The following is a 21,449-nucleotide window of genomic DNA, read 5'->3' on the forward strand; positions in this document are numbered from 1 at the left end:
CTCCCGTTGTGGATGCGCAGGCCCAGCGGCCATGGCTCACGGGCCTAGCCGCTCTGCAGCATGTGGGATCTTCCCGGATCGGGGCACGAACCCGTGTCCGCTGCATCGGCAGGCGGACTCTCAACCACTGCGCCACCAGGGAAGCCCTCTTTTTTTAAATAAATTTATTTATTTATTTTTGGCTGTGTCTGGTCTTCGTTGCTGCACGCAGGCTTTCTCTAGCTATGGCGAGTGGGGGCTGCTCTTTGTTGTGGTGCGTGGGCTTCAGTAGCTGTGGCACATGGGCTCAGTAGTTGTGGCTCGTGGGCTCTAGAGGGCAGGCTCAGTAGTTGTGGCACATGGGCTTAGTTGCTCCATGGCACATGACATCTTCCTGGACCAGCGCTCAAACCCGTGTCCCCTGCATTGGCAGGCAGATTCTTAACCACTGCGCCACCAGGGAAGTCCCTGGACTCTCTTTTAATCAATTGAATCTTTCCCCATATCAGTACCATGCAGTTTTATTTATTGAATCATAATAATATAGTTTAATATTCCCCCTTACTACTCTTTAGAAAAAAAAATTTTTTTCTCATGCATTGTTTCTTTCACGTAAGTTTAAGCATTATTTCATCAAGTTAAAAAAATTCTATTCTGCCCGCAGTAACACTGTTTTTAAGTTGATATTAATCCTTAGGCAGTTTACTTTCCCTTTTTGGTAACTTTTATTGATTTATAGTCTACAAATATCTTTAATAAAGTTTTAAAAATGTAATACATAGGAGTGGTACAATATAACAACTTCTTGCTGTTTATACTACTTTTAAAGCTCATTTCCTTAAGTATGCTAATAATCTGAGGAAACAGAAAATACCGTACATTGTGTAGTGGTACTTCAGGTTTTGCTACGGTTTTAGTTGATATTCCATGGGAGGCTCTGAGGCATCTTTTGCAAGGGAAATGGCAGGAAATGTGTTTTATGTTGATTGTAAAATTGTTTCAGTTTTTGAGCTTCCTTTAAAAGAAGTTGTATAAGTGGGAGGGTATTGAGGAAATCCTAAGGAGTCTAGAAGGTCTGAAAGAACAGAGAGGTTTTCATGGGAAATGTGTTTCTATTTTAGAGTCATGAAATTTCCAAGTAGTAGATTTTATTATGTGTGATAAGATAAGAAAGCTCTGTAGGCATAAACTCCCTTGATGTTTCTTGAGAACCTCCCTAAGTATTCCCCACCCCATCCCATCCTTATTAAACTTCTTAAAAGCACAATCATTTTTGTAGCTGTCAAAACATCTTATTGTAGCATGGGCTCTTGAATTGAATAGACAAACATCCATGTTATATTAAATGGCAATTACACAGCAAATCAGTGCATTTTGACCACTTTAACACTGGATTTGGAGAACCCAGATTTACTTAACAATTTTTAGGGTAATATTAAGTCAAGAAAATGAAAAACAATATTTCTGAAGTAGTCTCCTAAATGTAATCCAAAAGGGGGATTTTTAAAGCATAAATAAGACATAATATGATATAAAATAATACTACTAGAGCTTGATTTGAGCTTATTTCAGTGTTAAACACTTTAAGAATTCATTTTAGGGAAGTATCATAAAATAATGGAAAGAGCACAGGCTTTAGAGTAACCTGTTTTCCAGGTCTAATTCTAACATTTACCAGCTCTATGATTTAGGGCAAATTTAATTATCTTACTGAGCTTTAGTTTCATCTATAAAATGGGAATAATAATTATTCTCTCAATTAATTTGACCATTAGGTGAGTTAACATAAGAAGCATTTTTCATATTACATATAATATACTCAGTAAATGTCATTTCTACTTTAAAAATTATAGTTAATATCACTAAGCCCTTACCATATCCCTAGATAAGTGAGTCATATGGGTATCTCTTAATTCTTTCAACCTTTTGAAATTGGTTTAGTCCCTCTTTACAAATAAAGAAAGGATGAGAGGGATTAACTTACCCACTATCATGTAACTAGTAAGTGACAGGCTTGAGACCCAAACAAAAACCCACTGTGATACACACTGGCTCTGAACTATAGCAAGAGGGACTAGGTACATATTAGAGACTCAGATCAGAACTTGGAAGTCATTTGGAAGGAAAAATGGAAGAAAGGAAAACATGAATGAGAATTTCAGTAGAAGAAACTGGAAAAAAGCACTGGTGGTGTGCATTTGGTAGATGTAGAAGAAAAGAGTTCAGATAAGGGTGACTAATGAGAGATAGTAAAGCAAAGTGGAATGTGAGTCATTCAGTGGCGAGGTTTCCTTTTGGCACCTGTACACTTGTTTTAAGCACAGAAAAGACAATAGATTGCTGAGGAAACTGTCATAGCATTAATGTATGGGTCTAAGGAGAATTTTTTCCCATTTGGTTTGTTTTCTATTTATTATCTTTTTCCTTTTCAGCGTTTCTGGGTTAAGGTATTTCAGATGCTGCTCCCTTATTCTCAGTTGACTCAAATCTAAGGCACATTTTCTGGATTGATATAGAGTCGTTTTTAATCTACCCTTGTTTTTATTAGTCTCCATGAATTGTTTACATCTTTTTTTTTTTTTTTTTTTTTTTGCGGTATGCGGGCCTCTCACTGTTGTGGCGTCTCCCGTTGCGGAGCACAGGCTCCGAACGTGCAGACTCAGCGGCCATGGCTCACGGGCCCAGCCGCTCCGCGGCACGTGGGATCCTCCCGGACCGGGGCACAAACCCGCATCCCCTGCATCGGAAGGCGGACTCTCAACCACTGCGCCACCAGGGAAGCCCTGTTTACATCTTTTTTTATGTCAGGATGCTATTCTCTAGTTTGAAATTGAAGTACTGGAAGAAATAGTTATTCTGAATCTGGATGATAAATTGGAGTAATGTTAAAACGTTCCATTTATTAGGTGTAGTATCTCACTGAATGAGATAGCCTTCTCCAAACTTTTTCTACAAATACTACTTTCTCTTTTTTAATCAGAAATATATATATTATATATATGGAATAAATATATATATAAAAGAGTAAGATTTATACTGATATGTATAAATGGGTGTACAAGTCTCTCCTCCCTTTCTCTTTTATGAGGAAACAATTTATGTTTGTTTGCTTGTTTACATAGTTACCATTATTTATTTTCATTGTGAGAACCTTTAAAATTTACATTCTAGTAACTTTCACATATCAGTACAGTATTGTTAGCTATAGTTATCATACTGTACCTTAGACCCCAAATCTTACTCATCTTTTTTTTTTAACTGAAGTAGGTCAGTTGACCTATAACACTATGTTAGTTTCAGGGGCACAATATAGTGTTTAAATATTTCTATATGTTACAAAATGATCACCAGGATAAGTCTATAGTTACCATCTGTCATCTTACAAAGTTATCACAGTATTATTCCCCATGCTTTACACTTCATCCTTGTGACTCATTTATTTTGTAACTGGAAATTTGTACCCTTTATCTCCCTTTGAGGAAAACTTTTTAAAGCAGATAAGGTCTTTCTCCTGATGGAACTCACAATTTAGAGTCTAATATTGCAGTAAGTGCCATAGTAAGAGCAGGAAAACAAGTAAGGGAACATTGAATTCTGTGGCATAGAGGACAGAGATCCAATTAAGTTACAGAGACACGTCTGAGCTGATCCTTGAAGGGTTGGTGACAGAGCTAGGAAGGGCATTCTGCACAGAGGAACAGCCTGAAGAAGGCACAGAGTACCCCAGGTTATTCAGTGAGTTGCAGCCTAAACAGGAATGGATCTTCTAGAAAGTCTCACTGTGGCTACTGGAGACAAATATGAATCAGGGTGATTGTTTCTAAAAGAGGAGTTGCGGGATTTCCCTGGTGGTGCAGTGGTTAAGAATCCACCTGCCAATGCAGGAGACACGGGTTCGAGCCCTGGTCCGGGAAGATCCCACATGCCACAGAGCAACTAAGCCCATGTGCCACAACTACTGAAGCTCTTGTGCCACAACTACTGAAGCCTGTGCACCTAGAGCCCATACTCCACAAGAGAAGCCACCACAATGAGAAGCCCAAACACCGCGATGAAGAGTAGCCACTGCTCACCACAACGAGAGAAAGCCCTCACGCAGCAACAAAGACCCAATGCAGCCAAAAATAAATAAATAAATAAATAAATATTTTTTTAAAAAAAAAGAGGAGTTGCGGTTTTAACTTGTAGCTAGTAGGCCAGGCGTCACTATAATGTTAAGAAGGAAGACCTTGAAAAAAAAAACTCTGCAGAATGAAAACAAGGTTGAAGTCCAACAAGGGGAAAAAGCTAAATTATGCCCCTGAAACTCTCCACTTTTTAGGAAACCTACTCTAGGGATCTCCACATGATGGAAATTGCTTTCATTCCAGAGCTCACCCCACTTGCTTATTTCTTTCTGGCTGCTTTTCCCTTCATTTTTTACTGCTTTGTTATGCAGTTCTCCAGTGATCCTTTTAGTAATAGATTGCATTTATTGAACTTGTACCATGTGCCAAGACACTCTTCCATGCTCTCTATGTATTCTGTTTCATTCAATAGCTTTCTTTTCTCTTCTCTTCATGATTTTACTTAATGCTCTTACTGACTTCCTTATATGTTACTAAATCAAAATGGTCACACAGCCACCCCCAGCTGCAGGGGAAGCTAGAAAACTGTGTATTTAGCTTTTTCAGCCTGTATAGTAGAGGCCACAAAAAAGGAACACTTGGGAATGGGTATGTCTGCTACATAAACCCTTTTCTTACTGCCCTACTTTGGTTATTTCTTTCATTTCTCTTTCTATGGTATTTCTCAAAAAAAAAATTTCTGTAAAATTTTCTGTAAAAAAAAATTCCTTAAAGATTCTTCACTGTTATATTTGATATATTTATATATGCTGAAATTTCATGAAAGGATAAATTACAGATTAAATTTTCAATTTTGATTTGAATAGACTAACAGTTATCAAATTTTAGCCTTATAAAAGCAATTCTACAGAGGAAATGTTTACAGTATGCCTTAGGACGATCGATTGTACAGTAGTATTCAGCATAAACATCATATGCCAAAGAAGTATAATCTTTTATTGTACATTTCCTTTGTTAATATTTTAAGATGTTAATATTATGGGTCAGGTGGGAGTTGTTGTTTATTTTACCTAAACTGAAGCTTTTAGTTACAGTAAGTTGTTTTCCAAATTTATAAAGCAGTAGAATCATTTGATATATAAACAGTTGGAATGCTTTATTCATTCAGTAAATATTTATTAAGTACCTGTTATGTACTTGTAGGTATTATAAAATGAAAGAGTTAGTAGGGAATGATATTTGAGAACAGACTGCCTATGTTCATGAAAATAAAAGCCTTAATAAACAATAATCGAATATACATAGATAGGTGTGGGGATGGGTGGGTGAGTGGGTAGCCAGATGGATGGATGGACAGACAGAGACAAATTGACACCTACTAAAATTAAGATTAGTGTTGGGAATTCCCTGGCAGTCCAGTGGTTAGCACTTGGTTCTTTCACTGCCATGGGGCCAGGTTCAATCCCTGGTTGGGGAACTAAGATCCCACAAGTCACTTGGCCAAAAAAAAAAAAAAAGATTAGTGTTATGATTAGTGGTATTTCAATATTGTGTTGTCTAAAGTATATTAACTTTTTAAAAATTAAGGTTGACAGATTTGCAATGGAATTGGAACACAGCCGGGATCTGAACAATACCATAGTACACATTGACATGGATGCTTTCTATGCAGCTGTAGAAATGAGGGACAATCCAGAACTGAAGGATAAACCCATTGCTGTAGGATCAGTGAGTATGTTGGTAAGTAGATAAGGATCAAAGACAAATAGGAAGTTCATGACATATTCATATTCAAGTAATCCTTACTGGTTCACGAAGGGGAAAGACTATTGAGTTCCACCAGTTCTATCAGAGTATTTATATGTGTTCAATTACTGAATCCTTTCAACATCAGTTGAGGTACAAATTTTTATTTCCATTTGACAGATAAGAAAACAAACTCAGAGAGGGGTTTAATAATGTCCCCAAATTTACAAACCTGGTAAATGGTAGAGTGGCATTGTATCTTTCTGCTGCAAATTATATTTTTCTTAAGTAACTGTTCTAGTTAAAGAGAACTGAAAAAGAAAGAAAAGGAAATGTTATTCTAAAGCAGAGTTTTGCAAACAATGGCCTACAGGCCAAATCCAGCCTGCTGCCTTACTTTGTAAATAAAATTTTATTGAACACAACATTATAAATCAACTATACTCCAATAAAAATTTAAAAAATTTTATTGGAATACTGTCACACCCATTCATTTATTATTGTTTCATTAAAAGAGCAGAGTTTAGTAATTGCAACAGAGGCCATATGATCTGCAAAGCCTAAAGTATTTGAACCTTTACAGAAAAAGTTTGCCAGCACCAGTTTTGGAGTAACGTGTTTCATTAATGTAAGTACTGTAATTAAGTGGTTTTTTCCATGACTTGAAACCTTTGCACTTCTGTGACTATGTTGCTTTTCCTATTGCCACCCTCACCGTAGAAGGTAAAGGTGACCAGGATAGCTCTGTGTAGCTAAAGATGTGTTGGGAATTAGAAACAGCAACTGGAGTATATGGGTTTTGGTATTAAAAAAATACAAAAGAAATAAGGAAGGTTCTTTCCTGTTCTACTCCTTTCAATGCCTTAGATAACTATTAACCTGATTCCCAAGTTATTTTATTATAAAACTGTAATCTGTTCATTATCTCTGCTCCCACAAGTATACAGGCAACTAACAATCCTGGTTCCAAAGCAGTGTTTGTAGGAAAGGATACTCTCCTCTCCTACAAATCATCAACTAATATTTGAAAAAAATATATTTAATTTTATTAAGAATATATATCACCATATATTTATGTGTAATTATGTATATGAACCCCTTCAGTACTTACTGGACACCCATTTATGCTCATGATTCTGTAATTTGTTTGGCCTGAGGCGACCCAGGACTGGAGCCTACAGGCTCTTTGGTGGGGCTAATGGCGGACTCTGGGAGGGCTCACGCCAAGGAGTACTTCCCAGTACTACTTCTACCAGTGCCCTTGTCCCCACAGTGAGCCACAGCCACCCCCTGCCTCTGCAGGAGACCCTCCAACACTAGCAGGTAGGTCTGGTTCAGTCTCCTATGGGGTCACTGCTCTTTCCCCCTGCGTCCTGATGCACACACTACTTCGTGTGTACCCTCCAAGAGTAGAGTCTCTGTTTCCCCTGTTCCCGTAGAAGTCCTGCAGTCAAATCCCGATATCCTTCGAATTCCTCCTTCCATTCCGCAGTTGGGAAGCCTGATGTGGGGCTCAGAAGCTTCGCTCCAGTGGGTGGACTTCTGTGGTATAATTGTTCTCCAGTTTGTGAGTCACCCACCCAGCGGTTATGGGATTTGATTTTATTGTAATTGCGCCCCTCCTACTGTCTCATTGCAGCTTCTCCTTTGTCTTTGGATGTGGGGTACCTTTTTTGGTGATTTCCAGTGTCTTCCTGTTGATGGTTGTTCAGCAGTTAGTTGTGATTCCGGTGCTCTTGCAATAAGGAGTAAGCGCACGTCCTTCTACTCCACCATCTTGAACCAATCTCTCCAGAAGCTGCAAACTTTTTAATGCCTAGGTTTCAGGACTCGCATAATGTCACTCCCTCACATTCTTTTGGTCAAAACAAGTCACAACCAAGTCTGTTGGTATGAGGAACCAGAACCCACCTTTTGACAGGAGGAACTGTAAAAGGTTGTGGCTGTGATTCATAATCCCCCACAAACCTAAAAGTTAAAGGAAGTGACATCTAAAGTTGTTTGTACTCTACTGTAGATCTAGCTTTTATATCAGTTCCATTAGATTTATTTATATTTAAAGCATTGGTTTGTCCTTCAAGTGCTGTCTGCACTTTCTAGTCCAGAAGATTGACCAAGGATTAGCATAGTTTTGAATACTATCAAGATTTCTTAAACACCATTTGAAAACCATTAATGGCAAATTTGTATTATCATTCTGAAATAATGCTTTCATTTGGTAGATTTTGTTTGCTTTCTTTGAATTTTCAGTTGAGATTCCAAAGATTCCATTTGTGATTAGTTTTTTTTAAATGGTACTATGGCCTGCCACATTAATCTGGATTGTTGTCAGGTATCTTCATCAACAGGATTTAATAAATAATGTTCTTTTTACTCTCGATGACAAAATTTTGGCTCCCTGTCCACCAATGCCGAAGAAAAAATACGGAGACAGGGTTTGGAGGAAGTAGAAAAGAGTAGCTTTATTCCTTTTGCCAGGCAAAGGGGGTAACAGCAGGGTAGCACCTCAAGAGCTGTGCCCCTTCCCTGGGTAATAGGGGAAGTTTGTATAGCCTGGGGCTTGTGGTCTAGGGTAGGTGATACGGCTCAAAGTAATGAAGGTCTTGCATTTCTTTTCTTCTGCAAATTCATGGCCAAAGCTGGCATCAGGAGGCTCAGCGACTGGGTCTGGTGACAGTGATTATCGGCCCGTGACCTTCTTTCTGAAATGAAGAGTGCTACAAGGGAGTGTAGAGGGAGAAGAAGTGCCAGGTGCAAAGGGTCATTTGTATGGAGTCAGAGAGTAATCAGCTTTGTGAAGGACAAGTCTAGCTACAAGTGTTTGTTAGTAGTAACAGCTAAAGAATAACCAAGATTGCTTAACTCTTTCAGTCCTGTTTCCCCAGCCTATTCATTGATTCCTTATTTTCCTTGTTTATCAGAAAACAAAAGTCTCATTTCTATTTTTGCTGCAACACTCTCATAATTGTTTAGTACCATCTCGTAGTCAAAATGTTTTCACCAAAAAAGATATTCAAGCATTAAGAAATAAAGCTTAATTTTTAAAGTTCTTTTATGCTTTAATCACTTCATGTTTGAGACTTGATTTAACTGACCATATATTAGAACTTTGTTTTGTTTTTTTTCTAGATCAAAAATTTACAAAATTCCAAATCCATACTATTATACTATACCATTACTTTGCATACTATTACTTTTTGTAACTTCTATACTATTTGTACTATATTGCTTTATAACTATTACTTGACCACTACTATGTTATTACTTTAATGTAACATCACCCACTATCATCTAAACTTTTATATATACTATATTACAGGTATGCATTAAATCCAATGAAGTTTAGTTACTGGAAATGTAAGAGAACCTTTTTATTAGCACAGTCTTGCTTATTACCTCACGTCACGTTATAAATATGGTACAGCAGTGGGAGAGGGTCATGGTGTTATACCATAACAGGATAAAATCAAAGCTTGATTTGAGACAGTGGCCTATAAAAGAAATGTCCTTGAATTGAAAATGCACATCAGTAATGTTTCTTTTGAAAGCATGGATCAATATGTCCATTTAGGTTTGAATATTTTTCCCCATGTGGTCCATTTTCTTTCAGACTACTTCGAATTACCACGCAAGGAGATTTGGTGTTCGTGCAGCCATGCCAGGATTCATTGCAAAAAGACTCTGCCCACAACTTATTATAGTGCCCCCAAACTTTGACAAATACCGAGCTGTGAGTAGAGAGGTAAGTCTGATGTCTCACCCCTACTTATAGCCTTCTGCTGATTTCCTGTCATCTACAGAGTCAAGTCCAAATGCTGTAGCACATCAGAATTTAGCCTTAGCTTATCCCTTTAAGTCTCCCTTCTACCACTTCCTCAGCTTATATGTCAAATACTGAGCTGCATGTGTGTCCAGAATACACTCTTCTATTTCCCAGTTCTTTGCTTTTCCATGTGTTTTTCTGTCTGCATAGAAAACTCTTATCTCCCCAGAAAACTCTGAATTGCCTTAATTATAACCTAAATTAACTTCAGCTATTTTTCTGTTAATGTGCAATGTACATTTTCTTCTAGAATCACCTTATATTTATAATCTACAGAATTAATTCCAAGTCATTAATTCCAAGCTCTTTTCTGAATAAATTTTTTATCAATGTTTTTAAACAGTAACAAAATTAACTTATTTTGATTAGCTGCTCTCCTTGCCCCATAATCTAGGGAAGGTGCTTATGAGCATTTAATATCCAGAGGGTGTAATCAAAGAAAAAGGGGAATAATCTATTGCTTTGAAAAGGTTCTTTGAAAAATAAAGATTTGATGATTCACTAAAATTGCCTAAACTGTCATATATGAAAAACTGCCCTTTTCTCTAATTGTGGTAACAACTGGACTATCATGGCACTGCTAAAACTTCAGTCATAAATTGAAATTTTAGTATACGCCCTCAAACATTTTTAGACTACTGTGGCAAAATGCAGTGTGTTAAAGCCTACTGTCTGAATTGAAACACTTAAAAACTCTGGCTTCCCACTTATTACCATTTAGTCTCGTAAATTTTCTTTAGATTCACTCTTCTTATTTGTATTCCACCTCATTTCCCCTAGCAGTAAAACCTCCCCCAAATCAAAATGATACTCCACTCCCAGTTTTTTTAAAGTTTTAAAAAATTCTTTGAAAAACAGCCTGTGGAAGCAAGTGCTTTTGTGCCTACATCTGCAGAGGTGGTGGGGAAGGGGAAGCAGGTTCACACAGGTTACTGCTTATCTGTTTTACTGTATTCTTAAGTAGAGATAAAATGCCAACCATAAATATTATAAGCTTTTAATAAGTTTGAAAATCCTCCAAAGACTTTGTAAGAATTTTTTTAACTTCTACTTTAACTCAGTAAAACTTCTGACAGTACGACAATGAGAACTAAATTGCTTTTAGTTCTCTTTAGTTATTTACATAAGATGGAGAAATCTTTCTTCAAATTCAACCAGGATCTAACTAGTTTATTTGCAGATGACAAATGGATTCTTATCTGTAAATGAACTACAGTGCAAATTCACTGATTATAAATGCATTAATATTTATGGCTTGGTTTAAACGTGTAAGAAAAAGCCATTTTCGTTTTATCCAAAAAGAATGGAATAGCTTTAACTGCTCTCCAAGCCTAAGTGCTTGATTTTTACTGGAGTCTGTCTATTTTTGTTCTTAAAGCAGTATCCTGTGCAAAGGAAGTTAGTGAGTGTTCATTGTCTCCAGAGAGTACTTCTCATTCAGAATAATCTCAGTTGGCTGCCAACTACAGACGTTCCAGAGTTTCATTTTCACTAGAAAGATTCCATTTGAGCACATTGTAGAATTGGTTTCTTCTACAAGAACAAAGCTAATTAAGGTACTCTCTGAGTAAAGCTTGGCCAAGTTTTATGCCACCATTTTCTAAAATTACCTTTGACTCAGCTGTTCATAATTATATTAAACTAAAATGCTTTCTTTTTATAAAGCATCAAAAAAAATTTTCTCATGATAAGGCAGACAGCTTTTAAACACTAGGTGAAACATAACATAATTCAGCAAGTATGTTTTTCTAATATACATATTATTTTGGCAACCAGTTCCTCTAACTTCAGCTAATACTTAAGTGGTTAAAAAAAACTTTCATATAATAAAACTATCTTATATAAAAGTCATTTCTGGAATCATGCAGAGATTCTGATCTCTTTACATATTTCTTTTATCCCAAGATGCAACTCCAGACTTTTCCCCATCATTTAATATAGACACAGACTTACACTACAGATTTTGTCATCTTTTCCATTCTAAATCCTGATTTTTGTTTTCTGAATGGATACATGCATTAGTGTGTGTACTGAGTGGAGTTTTATGGACATATTATAATTAATTGGAGTAGAACTACTTTCTAAAGCAACATAATACCTTCATGTAAGAGTATTCCTTTTTAAAATGAACAAAAACGGGCCTTTCTCACCTTCTAAAATGACCCACACTCTGTCTGTGGAGTGTGTTTCTCCCAAGGCCGCTCTCACCTTCTGAAATGGCCCACGCTCTGGCTGTGGAGTGTGTCTCTCTCTAAACAAGTTGACTTGGAGACTTCCCTAGTCGTGCAGTGGTTAAGAATCTGCCTGCCAGTGCAGGGGACATGGGTTCAATCCCTGGTCTGGGAAGATCCCACGTGCTGCGGAGCAACTAAGCCCATGAGCCACAACTACTGAGCCCATGCACCACAGCTACTGAAGCCTGCAAGCCTAGAGCCCGTGCTCTGCAACAAGAGAAGCCACCGCAATGAGAAGCCTGCACACCACAACGAAGAGTAGCCCCCGCTCACCACGACTGGAGAAAGCCCGCGCCCAGCAACGAAGACCCAATGCAGTCCAAAAATAAATAAATAAGTAAATAAAATTTAAAAATAACTAACTAAATAAATAAATCCACTTCTTACCTAAGAAAAAGAAGAACAAAAACAATAGTAAAAGGTAAAGGAGAGCAGGATCCTATTGTTCCCACTTCTGCTTTTGACTTGCCACCTAAAATTATGTTGCTTAACCGTTTTTTCTGGGCCTATCAGAATGATGTTGTTGTTTATTTGAATCACTTATTATATATAGATATAGGTGGCTAAATAGAGATTGAATCAAATGAAGCTATTTCATGGTCTTCTGCCTTTGTGATCTACTTTAATACAAAAGAGAATTTGGACAAACTTGCCCTAGCAGTAAATTATTTATTCTCTAAATCCATGAGCTATTGATTATAGAATCCTTACTATAGTTGCAAAGTAAGAATATTAATGTTTCTTATCAGCTGTATGTGGCACATTTTACTTTGGCAGCAAAATTAAACCATTTTGTTCCTTTCGAAGGTTAAGGAAATACTTGCTGATTATGATCCCAATTTTATGGCCATGAGTCTTGATGAAGCCTACGTGAATATAACAAAGCATTTAGAGGAAAGACAAAATTGGCCTGAGGACAAAAGGAAGTATTTCATCAAAACAGGGAACTCTCTAGAAAATGGTAAGCAATTTATTAGAATGCTCAGACTAAAAACAAACAAAAAATCCTTTGAATTAACCAGTTAACTCATTAGGATGCATAGGTGCAGGACTAAATATAGCTTTATTATGAAAAAGTATTAAAAATTAAAAATCAGGGAATTCCCTGGTGGTCCAGTGGTTAGGACTCCACGCTTTCCACTGCAGGGGGCACGGATTTGATCCCTGGTTGGGGAACTAAGATCCCACAAGCTGCACGGCACAACCAAGTGGGTTTTCTGAGATAAATGTGTGGAATGCCACTTTTAAATCAAATGAGATTGTTAAATCTCTAGACTTTAAGAGTGTGCAGAGTCCCTAAACAAAGTAATTTCATAGCAGTTTTTTCCATAAGATATAACTAACCAGGAGTTGGATTGCCTTGAATCTGAGGAGGTTCTTTGTTTATAGTGGTCTTTTTATGTAGCTGTTAATAGAAAATAGATTCTTTTTTAATTAGCCTTGAACATATCAAAATATTGGATGGGTTTTTTTTCTTTATTTCCCAAATTTTCTATAATCTGTTTATACAGTGATTGCTGTTCTTAACCTTGCCGAAATTAATGACTCCCCAACTCCCTTCTTGGCCTTAGATCTTATTTTGATTCTTTTTATATATAATGAAACAAGTTTATGACCCCAAGGTTTTTTTCAAATGAGCCCCTTATTACCTACCCAAAACAATGCCAAAAATCATGCAGATAATACATGTACTGCTTTCAGTCCTCTGTCAGAGGTGTGATTACTTCAAATGCCAGCACTGCCCTGGACCCCTGAGCAAAGTTCACCTGGATGAAAAGGTAGAAATAGAGGGTTTGCTCAAAACCCATAGCCATGTTTCATGTGTACAACTCATTAACTGCTTCAGAGGGGACAGGCTGCGGTGGGGAAGCTCTTTGTAACTTTCCCTGAAGCAAAAATGGTAGATCCTCAATGCCATAAAATTCTAACTTTACCATTGTTTGGGGCTCACATCTTTGGAGCAAATTTAGTATGGACATTGAATCATAATTTTATTACCTTACTTAGAGCTCTAATGGAGTAGGTCTCTCTCTTTAAGAGAAACATTAAACAATAAACAAACATAATTTCTGGACACAGGGGCTTGGAGCAAAAGGTTTTTTGCTCTTAGTATAACTTTATTGTTTGAGGAAGTGACACACAAAGTCTAATGTCACTTTGCTTAAAATCTTACTTTGTTAGTTCCTTACTTTTCACAGGAGAAAGGAGGGGAGCCATTAAATAGTTATGTCAAAGCATCCCCTGAGGGTGTCCTATAATAACTACTTTCACAATATGTTATAAAAAAATTATATTGGGACTAAGGTAAATGTTTTCATTCTCTACTAATGTTCTTTTCATTTACTATATGTCCACACTTATTATGAGGATGTGAATTTTTAATATCGTTGCTTTTAACATATTTATTTATGTACTTTCCTCTTCATGTATTTCATATTCTTAAGCAATTTAAATAGTTTAACTTTTTTTTTTTCATATATAAGTCCCTGTCGACTGGACTTTCAGGCATGTCTGATTTCACATTATGCCCAGAGAAGCTGTCAACAGTGAGTTGGAGTCGTGGCAGGTGGTTGATATACCTTCCTCTAAAGTCCAAGGGATTTTTCTGCTGTTTGCCCCTTTTCTAAAAGGCACAGTCTGTAAAGAAATAAAATAATAATTATTATTATTTTATGTTTATTCTCTCATAAATCTAGGTGGTGCCAGGCAATGTAAAAAACTAAAATACTGTACCGTATACTTTTTAGCACTTGCCATCCAGATGGGATCTTAATCCTACTGTTTCAAATTATAAGAAACCTTACTTTTATATGCTGATCACCTCAGTTATGAGGCTTATAAAGATATTTCTTTCAGAAAGCAAATAAGAAACCACTTCAGCGGTTGGTTGCATAGCCAGGCCTCGCAGAGAAGTAGACAGATTTAAACGATAACTACACCATTCAGCAGCGGCTCTAAACAATGAACCTGAAAACAGCATGCTTTGCTTTCTGCTGTAGTGTCCTGCTATCAGTGACTCACCTGAGGGCAGTGTGATAGAAGCATGAGGTACAAAACATGGCATAAGGAACTGCAGAAGGAGGTTGTGAACGTGCCTTACGTGGCCTGCAGGTTTTCCGTAGCTCTTTACCTTGACTTTCACACGTCTAGTTGGGAAAAAGAGGGTCCAGGTAAATACCATTTCAGCTGTGCCTTAGTCTTAATCCCCCTGAATTGCTCTGCATTTTAAAACCAGATAATGGAAAATGAAAGGAACTAAAGTACATAAATAACGGCTAGTGTAAGTTTGAAAATAAGGCTTGTTTTGTATATGGCCTGGGAATTCAGATTTGGAAAATACCTGTCTGTAACTTAATTCATATTACATACTTAAAAATTTGAAACTAATTAGGTGTCTGTCATTTTATTTATATTATCTTTATAAAATCTCTTGAAAAGGCCATCTTCATTTTTTAAGTATATGTGTCTTGAAACTAGAAATTTAATTTTTGCATCTGTATTTACCTTAATTTGGAAAACATTTATATGTAATAAAATTATGAAGTGGATGAGAAAGCTCTGTTGTTAATCTTAGTTTTTATCAATTTTACACTTCAACTGATTTCTCCTCCATTAAGCCCGGAAAGTAAAGTCTTCAATGGATTTGTTCATAAGGACATTTTTAGTATCTGTATAGATTTAAGTGTATTTCACAGTTCATTTATGAAAAATGCAACTAAAATGAGATAATAACCAGATTAGTTTTTTTACTTTACTTTTTAATATTAATATTAGTTTACTGCCTTTTGATAATAACGAAGGCTTCTCGCTCTTAAACTTGGACCATGGTTAATCTGATTAGACCTTAAGAATTTATATATTTAAAGAAATATAACTTCCAGAAGTAATTTCTATTGATTTCAGATGTGCTCTTAGTAAAAGTGATACTTTATAAACAAACAAGTCAAAATTAAAATCAGCATTTGAAAGAAGAAAATTCAGATTATTTAACATTTGAAAAGTTCTTCCATGAATGAAAAAATTTTTTAGGCTTTTTTCCCCCTCCAAAAGCAAAATTTATCTTTCAGGCATAATTGCTCTATGTTGCTTAACACCTTTTTCCTTATTCCTAAATTCTAATTTAAGAAGGTTCTTCTTTTCCTCTAGAGATGAGTAAAGGAAAAAAACCTTTCATCTTTTTGAGAAAAAAGTACTGTGAATCTAATTCCAATTCTGGGTTTCAATTAATTTCAGTACAAAAATTAGTGAGATTTACATAAGATATTTCGTTTTAAAATGTATACAATGGAAATGGATAATATTTCTTTTAAGAAAAACTTAGAATCAGTGTTTTCTTTGGTAAACAGTTAAAAATATAAATGCTAACATTTCTGACCTTGGTTCTTAGAAAGCAAACTAAACTAGATTTGTTTTGTCTTTAGAAAGACTGTAGGGAAACCTAATTTATGAAGTATGTACTTTTTAAAATGAAGATGAATTACTGTTGCTGTTTATAATTTAGATAAACCAGGAAAGGAAGTTAATAAACTGCGTGAGCAGGAACGATCCATCTCTCCTCTACTTTTTGAAGATAGTCCTCCTGATTTGCAGTCCCCAGGAAATCCTTTCCAAGTGAACTTTGAAGAACTGAATAATCTTCAAATACTCCAAAACTCAATTGTTTTTGGAACATCAGCTGAGGAAGTGGTAAAGGAAATTCGTTTCAGAATCGAGCAAAAAACTACACTGACAGCCAGTGCAGGTACTTAAAAGGATATTGATGGTTCCAATAGTTATAATTTTCAGACTAGCTAACATAGTGTAATATTAGTAGTTTCTCACTATAAAGTGTAGAATAACATTTTACTTAGCTGTTTTTTTATTAACTTCTGACAATATACCTATTCAGAATACTGTGAACCTATAGGTAAATTGGAATTAAGCACAAAAACCCATGTGTCCAAAGCAAAAACTTATCATAAAGCTCATGTAGCGATCTTTTTTGAAACACAAAATATATTTTAATTGGTTTGGGACATAATACTTTGTTTTCCCTTTGAAGACTTACAGTGCAAGAGAGACCACAGATGTCCACACAAAATATGGATTAGACAGGAAAAAACACCAACTAGCAACATAGCAATCTAGGATCATCTGGTGAAGGGAAAAAGAGCTTTACATATGCCAATAACTCATGAGGGTATCACTGTGTCTTAGCATAGAAACTGATATTCATTAGGACCCTAGATTATCTTAAGAAAGCCATATTATGATTGGGTTAGTCTTTTCTTCCTATGCCAAAGCCTGAAAATAAGTAATAAATTTTAGAAAAATGTGTATAAAAATTGAACTATTTGATGATCATAGTTGAATATACCTATTTCAAGTTATCTTAATCATTAAGACACCTAGAAATTATAAAACACCTCTCTGAAAAGGGGTAATTTGCTTTGTGAGTAGCATAAAAAGGATACACGCATTTAATTATCATTGTTTTAAACATACTGGGAACAGAATCTTTGATTTTTTATTTTTCTTTATGTGGATAATCTATACAGGAGACCTTTTCAAAGAGTAAACATCCATCCTAAATTATATTCTCCATCTTTTCTGTAAGACAGCCCTGTATTCCTACTAAATATAGTAAGTAAACTAATAATATCACTTAAACTCAGAAATTACTCTTAGACTTTAAAATACCATGGAGATTTAAATATTCCTCATTTCTGCTGCCACAATAACTTATACAATTCCTTTTCCTAAAACGATAGCAAGCCCTGGGGAGATAGATAGTAATCAAATGTTATTTTTAAAGTAGCATTCCACATTTCAGATTTTTGCATTTAATTTTTTTCTGTGTTGTTATCACGTATTTTAAAATCATACATATCATGTTCTTTGAGTCATCAGAGTGTTCTTCTTTTAAGGCATCGCACCAAATACAATGTTAGCGAAAGTATGCAGTGATAAGAATAAACCAAATGGACAATACCAAATTCTCCCTAATAGACAAGCTGTGATGGACTTCATCAAGGACTTACCCATTAGAAAGGTGAAATTTTATGCAAAATTTGTCATCTATATATATACTCGGTGTTCTGAAGAAATACTATTTAGGATGATAGTAATCATTCTTTCAGAAACTTTTTAAAATGATAGCTAACAAGCAAGAATGATAATGGATGATTTAATTAGGACTTGAAGAAATCTTTCTATGAAATCCTAAAAGTGAGGTTTAGGAAGCTTGTCTGTTGAAAAGTTTGTTGAAAAGATTTAGAATTTTAATTGTTTTTGACCAGAAAAAAAAAAACCCAAATACTTTACCATCTTTAAAATGGTAAAATGATTCCTCAGGGATTATAGAAAGGGTATATTTTATTATTTTTTACAGCTTCTAGATTCTGTATATATATATATATGCTTTTTTAAAAATAATAATTGTACTATACACTATTTGATGTTCTAGGGCTTGCTTTCCTGACTCAGCATAATGTGTATTAGTGAATCTAAATAAACATTTTCAACTCTCAGAAGAAAGTCTATATCAAAATATATAATGTATAATGACTACTGAATAGCTTAGTATATATAAGATATAGCTATAAAGCAGTGTTTTCCAATGTATTTTTAAGGTATGAATGGGTGCTCTGTTAAAAAACGTTCTGGGGTCAAAGAACTTTGGAATGTACCACCCTTGGTGGGTCACAAAAGATATTAATTTATTGAAGATTCATAATTCTTACAGTAAAAAAGTTCATTTAAAGTTTGTTTATCCTAGAAACAGACTGTTACAGAGAACAAACTGGTGGTTTCCAGAGGGGAGGGGGTGTGGAGTTGGGCAAAATAGGTAAAGAAGATTAAGAGGTACAAACTTGGAGTCATAAAAAAAAAGCTATGGGATGTAATGTACAGTATAGAGACTATAGTCAGTAATATTATAATAACTTTGTATGGTGACAGATGATTACTAGACTTATTGTGGTAATTGATTCATAACGTATATAAATGTTGAATCACTGTGTTGTACACCTGAAACTAATATAATGTACGTCAACTATACTTCAGTTTTACAAAATTAAAAGGGAATAAAAAGTTGTTTATCCTACCATTCCCCAAGTTTATATGACCGCAGAACTCTTTTTTAAATGCTTTTTAAAAATTCTATGGAATTTAAAATTTTTAATTTTCATGGAACACTAGTTTAGGAAATATAGCCAAAAAGTAACTAAAGCCGTTCTCTTGTGTGACTTTTGAAACTAGGCACATTATTTATACCTTTTATTAGTTATAAAATATATGATGAGATTATAATATCACTTCTTATCTTAATTTCAAAATGTATTAATGATAAGTTGATTCTTTTCTAGGTTTCTGGAATAGGAAAAGTTACAGAGAAAATGTTGAAGGCCCTTGGAATTATTACTTGTACAGAACTATACCAACAGAGGGCATTACTTTCTCTCCTTTTCTCTGAAACATCTTGGCATTATTTCCTTCATATTTCCCTGGGTCTAGGTTCAACACAGCTGGCAAGGTATCTGTATTTATAATTATTCTGCTTTTTTTTAGCATTTGCTGAAATAACAGTTTTCACCATTGAGATAGAGAGTACAGGGATAACATGTTTTAAATTTCTTTTAGGCTAGCTCAATTCAGAATATAATTTTTGAATTAGAGTCAAAAGATTGGTTGTGAGAGAAAAGGAAAAGAGGAATAAAAAATCACTCCTAGGTTGTTGGCTACAGCATTTGGATAGAGGGATAAGAGGAATGATGGGTGCTTTCTTTTCTGTACCTGCCTTGTTCTTTGTTCGGAACGTAAGAATATTGGTGATCAGATTGTGGGAGTGAGAAAGATGGCTCATACTGCAGAACTCACCCTTTAAAGCAAGTAGACTTAACGATTCCTTGAAAGCCTTCATGAACTACCTGTATTTCTTCTCTTTTCCAGATTTGTAAATGATTCATTCATTCAGTACTGAGTACTTTGCGTTAGGCACTGTTCTAGGCACTGGGGATAATAGCAGTAAACAGGACAAAGTCCTGCCTTCATGGAGTTTGCAGAATAGTGTGGGAAATAAAAAGTAACCAAATAAACAAATGGAGAAAGTAAGGCAGAGTGGGGGCACATAGATGTTGACTTGTGGGGTAAGAGATGGGGTTGGCAGCGGTTCTCCAGAGACAGAGACCTGAAGGGGCCAGCCATGCAAATATCTAAGAGAAGAGGAAACGGCTAGAGGAGAGGCCCTGTGTTTCCTCCCTGCCACTCTTTCATCCAGGTCTTAAAAAGAAGGATCCCAGAGCTAGAAGGGTACACTGTTTAGGGTGGGTGAAAAGAAGGCACTAAAAACAAGAATGAAAATTAACACTGGGCACTATTTTTACGATTTCATTATCATCTTGTTAGCCTGCCCTCAAAATAACTCTTTTATATTCATATAGTTAAACTAAAGGAAAACAAGAAGATTACTGAGGAGGCATGTAAAATAAGTTTGATTAACCAATTAGACCTGCTATATCTTACAGAGATTGCAAGGCATGTGCTATTATTTTTCTCATCTCTCCATGCTCCTCATTCTTTCAAGTCCAGGTAGCTGACTTTGATCTTGAGTGGATATAATGAAAGATAAGAGAAAGACATCACAGTACTATAAATAATGCAGTACATGAAGGTGATGAGAAATAAAACTTTCTTCTTTAATCCAAAAATTATCCTCTTTTTATTTCCATAGTGCTTGAAAACAATACAGTTTTTAATATAATATAGCACATATTAACCTGTGGTAGAGATGCAGGTAATGCTTTTAAGTGAAATTCATAGGTAATTTTTAACCATATAAAATAGCAAACTTCCCTTCCCTTCTATCAACATTCTGTTTCCTTAATTTGCTTTATTTTTTAATCTGTAGTACTTCTCCCCTTCTAACCTGTTCCATATTTACTGCTATGTTTATTTGTCTCCCTCCACTAAGATATGTTTCTTTATAACTATTTTTTTAACATTTATTTAATTTACTTATTTGGTTGCACTGAGTCTTAGTTGTGGCAGCCGGGCTCCTTTGTTGTGGCTTGCAGGCTCCTTAGTTGTGACATGCGAACTCTTAGTTGTGGCACGCATGTGGGATCTAGTTCCCTGACCAGCGATCGAACCCAGGCCCCCTGCATTGGGAGCACGGAGTCTTAACCACAGTGCCACCAGGGAAGTCCCTAAAATATAAGTTTCTTAAAGGCAGGCACTTGGTCTGTTTTGTTCATTACTGTTATCTCCAAGGCCTAGAACAGTGCTTGATTCATAATTGGTTTGTGAAATATTAGGAAAATGAATAATCTACATGTCATTTCAGCTTTTTGGTTTTAACTGCTCCTACCAGAGCAGCTAGAATCCAACCAAACTAGGTGGTTCAGATTCCCAACCATCATCCTATTGCTGTATGGCAAATTTTGACTGAGCTTCTATAGAGTGGTATAAGTGAATAATAAATAGGCTATTATTAATGTACTAGGCCAAAAACTAGATAATGGATATTAAATTATTTAAAATTTAATTATATCTTATAACTGCAAGCCATTATGCTACTACCTTCTGTTGGTTTTTGTAAGTTGTGATTTTTTATATTTGGGC

General features: G+C 35.6%; 1 protein-coding gene across 1 annotated transcript in view; it reads left to right on the plus strand.

Annotated features, from left to right (window-relative positions):
- Window positions 1-21,449, plus strand: part of POLK (DNA polymerase kappa) — a 62,396-nt gene that overhangs the window by 29,754 nt on the left and 11,193 nt on the right. Inside the window, exons 4-9 of the mRNA XM_060143136.1 lie at window positions 5,634-5,786; window positions 9,403-9,534; window positions 12,657-12,810; window positions 16,351-16,590; window positions 17,756-17,880; window positions 19,196-19,362. Coding sequence (XP_059999119.1) covers window positions 5,634-5,786; window positions 9,403-9,534; window positions 12,657-12,810; window positions 16,351-16,590; window positions 17,756-17,880; window positions 19,196-19,362 — 971 coding nt within the window. The remainder of the gene's footprint in view (window positions 1-5,633; window positions 5,787-9,402; window positions 9,535-12,656; window positions 12,811-16,350; window positions 16,591-17,755; window positions 17,881-19,195; window positions 19,363-21,449) is intronic.

This window comes from Lagenorhynchus albirostris, chromosome 3, assembly GCF_949774975.1.
Source record: "Lagenorhynchus albirostris chromosome 3, mLagAlb1.1, whole genome shotgun sequence".
Taxonomy (NCBI): domain Eukaryota; kingdom Metazoa; phylum Chordata; class Mammalia; order Artiodactyla; family Delphinidae; genus Lagenorhynchus; species Lagenorhynchus albirostris.